Below are 1,347 nucleotides of genomic sequence, written 5' to 3'. Positions count from 1 at the left end.
AGAAATTGCAACTGATGGGTGACGAGTATCCTCGTTCTGCCGTGGAGATACTCGGTAATGCATTTGCAGTAGAGATGCCTGGCGACGCGAGTATCCACTGCGCTCAACGGATCGTCGAGCAAATAAAGATCCGCCTGCTTGTAAACTGCCCTCGCGAGATTGATTCGCGCTTTTTGGCCTCCAGACAGTAATATACCTCTATCACCGACCAGCGTTATGTCTCTTTGTGGAAACTGTCGGAAATCCTTTGTCAAGGCGCACACATTTGTCACCTCAAATGTTTATCAATAGATCAAAATGTGATATTTTTTATAAGATTAAAATATAAGTTAAGTGAGAAATGTTAAAGTTTAAAATTATATAAAAAATTTAATTTAATTTAATTTATTTTAATTTTATTGCATACGTCCAAGAGATTACAATATTAAAAGACTACAATAACAATATATATACAATGGCAATGGAAACGCACTGCAAAGAATACACAACAATCGTCTAATAATGATAAAGACATAGTTACGTATAGGTGGATCTGATAAGAAATACTAGATACCGCATCGCGAAAAGGACAGAGAAGAAGATGTTATGACGGATGAAGGAAAATGATAAAGCATTTTGCAGCAGTGTAGGAAAAGGCGGCACGGAATTTAGTGGAGTGTTGCAATGGAAAAGATAGAAATCATGGAAACGGGTATTAAGAATATTAAAGGAAATATTAGACGCATTCTTCTTTTGCATGTAAAAGGAATAATATATAAAGATTACACATTCAGAAAAGTTTATAATATTTGCTGAAAAACATATTTCTTTATTGACAATCACGATTAATAACGTGATTTATATATAATAATTGAAACAAAAGTCTGAAGTATCTGAGAATTTTGTCAAGTTACATTCAAGAAAGTAATCTTGAGAAATTGACATTGAGATGTGCAATACAATAATGCAATCAACACTGTACAATAGCAGTTGTTTTAAATTATATACTCACTTGCATGTATCTGGCCTTGTCGTAAGGCTCGCCAAACAATATGTTTTCTCTCACAGTACCGTTGAATATCCAAGGCTCTTGATTAGCGTAAGAAATGCGCAGATTCGGATTGTTCATGAAGAAACCATTAGACAAATTGTTTTGAAAGTTACACCTGGAAGAGCCCTGATTGAGAATCACAAAACCTCCGCCGAGATCCAGCTCCTTCAGCAGCAGATGTAGCACGGACGATTTGCCGGAGCCCACGGCGCCGACCATAGCGCACAACTGGCCTGGTTTAATAGTCAAATTGATGTCACACAAAGTTGGCGACAATTGGTCACTAACCCAATTGGCGCAAACACGCTGAAGTTCCA

At 37.0% G+C, this 1,347-nt stretch overlaps 1 protein-coding gene across 1 annotated transcript; it reads right to left on the bottom strand.

Moving 5' to 3' along the window:
• Window positions 1-9: 9 nt before the first annotated feature.
• On the bottom strand, window positions 10-1,336 carry LOC105462220 (probable multidrug resistance-associated protein lethal(2)03659; the record flags this gene model as incomplete). Its single annotated transcript, XM_011708744.1, has 2 exons — window positions 992-1,336; window positions 10-272 (listed from the first exon to the last, which is right to left on the bottom strand). Coding segments are annotated over exons 1-2 (521 nt in total), but the record flags the coding sequence as incomplete, so codon positions are not given.
• Between the last annotated feature and the right edge of the window lie 11 nt (window positions 1,337-1,347).

This window comes from Wasmannia auropunctata, unplaced genomic scaffold, assembly GCF_000956235.1.
Source record: "Wasmannia auropunctata unplaced genomic scaffold, wasmannia.A_1.0 LD268128.1, whole genome shotgun sequence".
Classification (NCBI taxonomy): domain Eukaryota; kingdom Metazoa; phylum Arthropoda; class Insecta; order Hymenoptera; family Formicidae; genus Wasmannia; species Wasmannia auropunctata.
The sequence above is the reverse complement of the archived record's forward strand: the minus strand, read 5'-3'. Positions and strand labels throughout refer to the sequence as shown.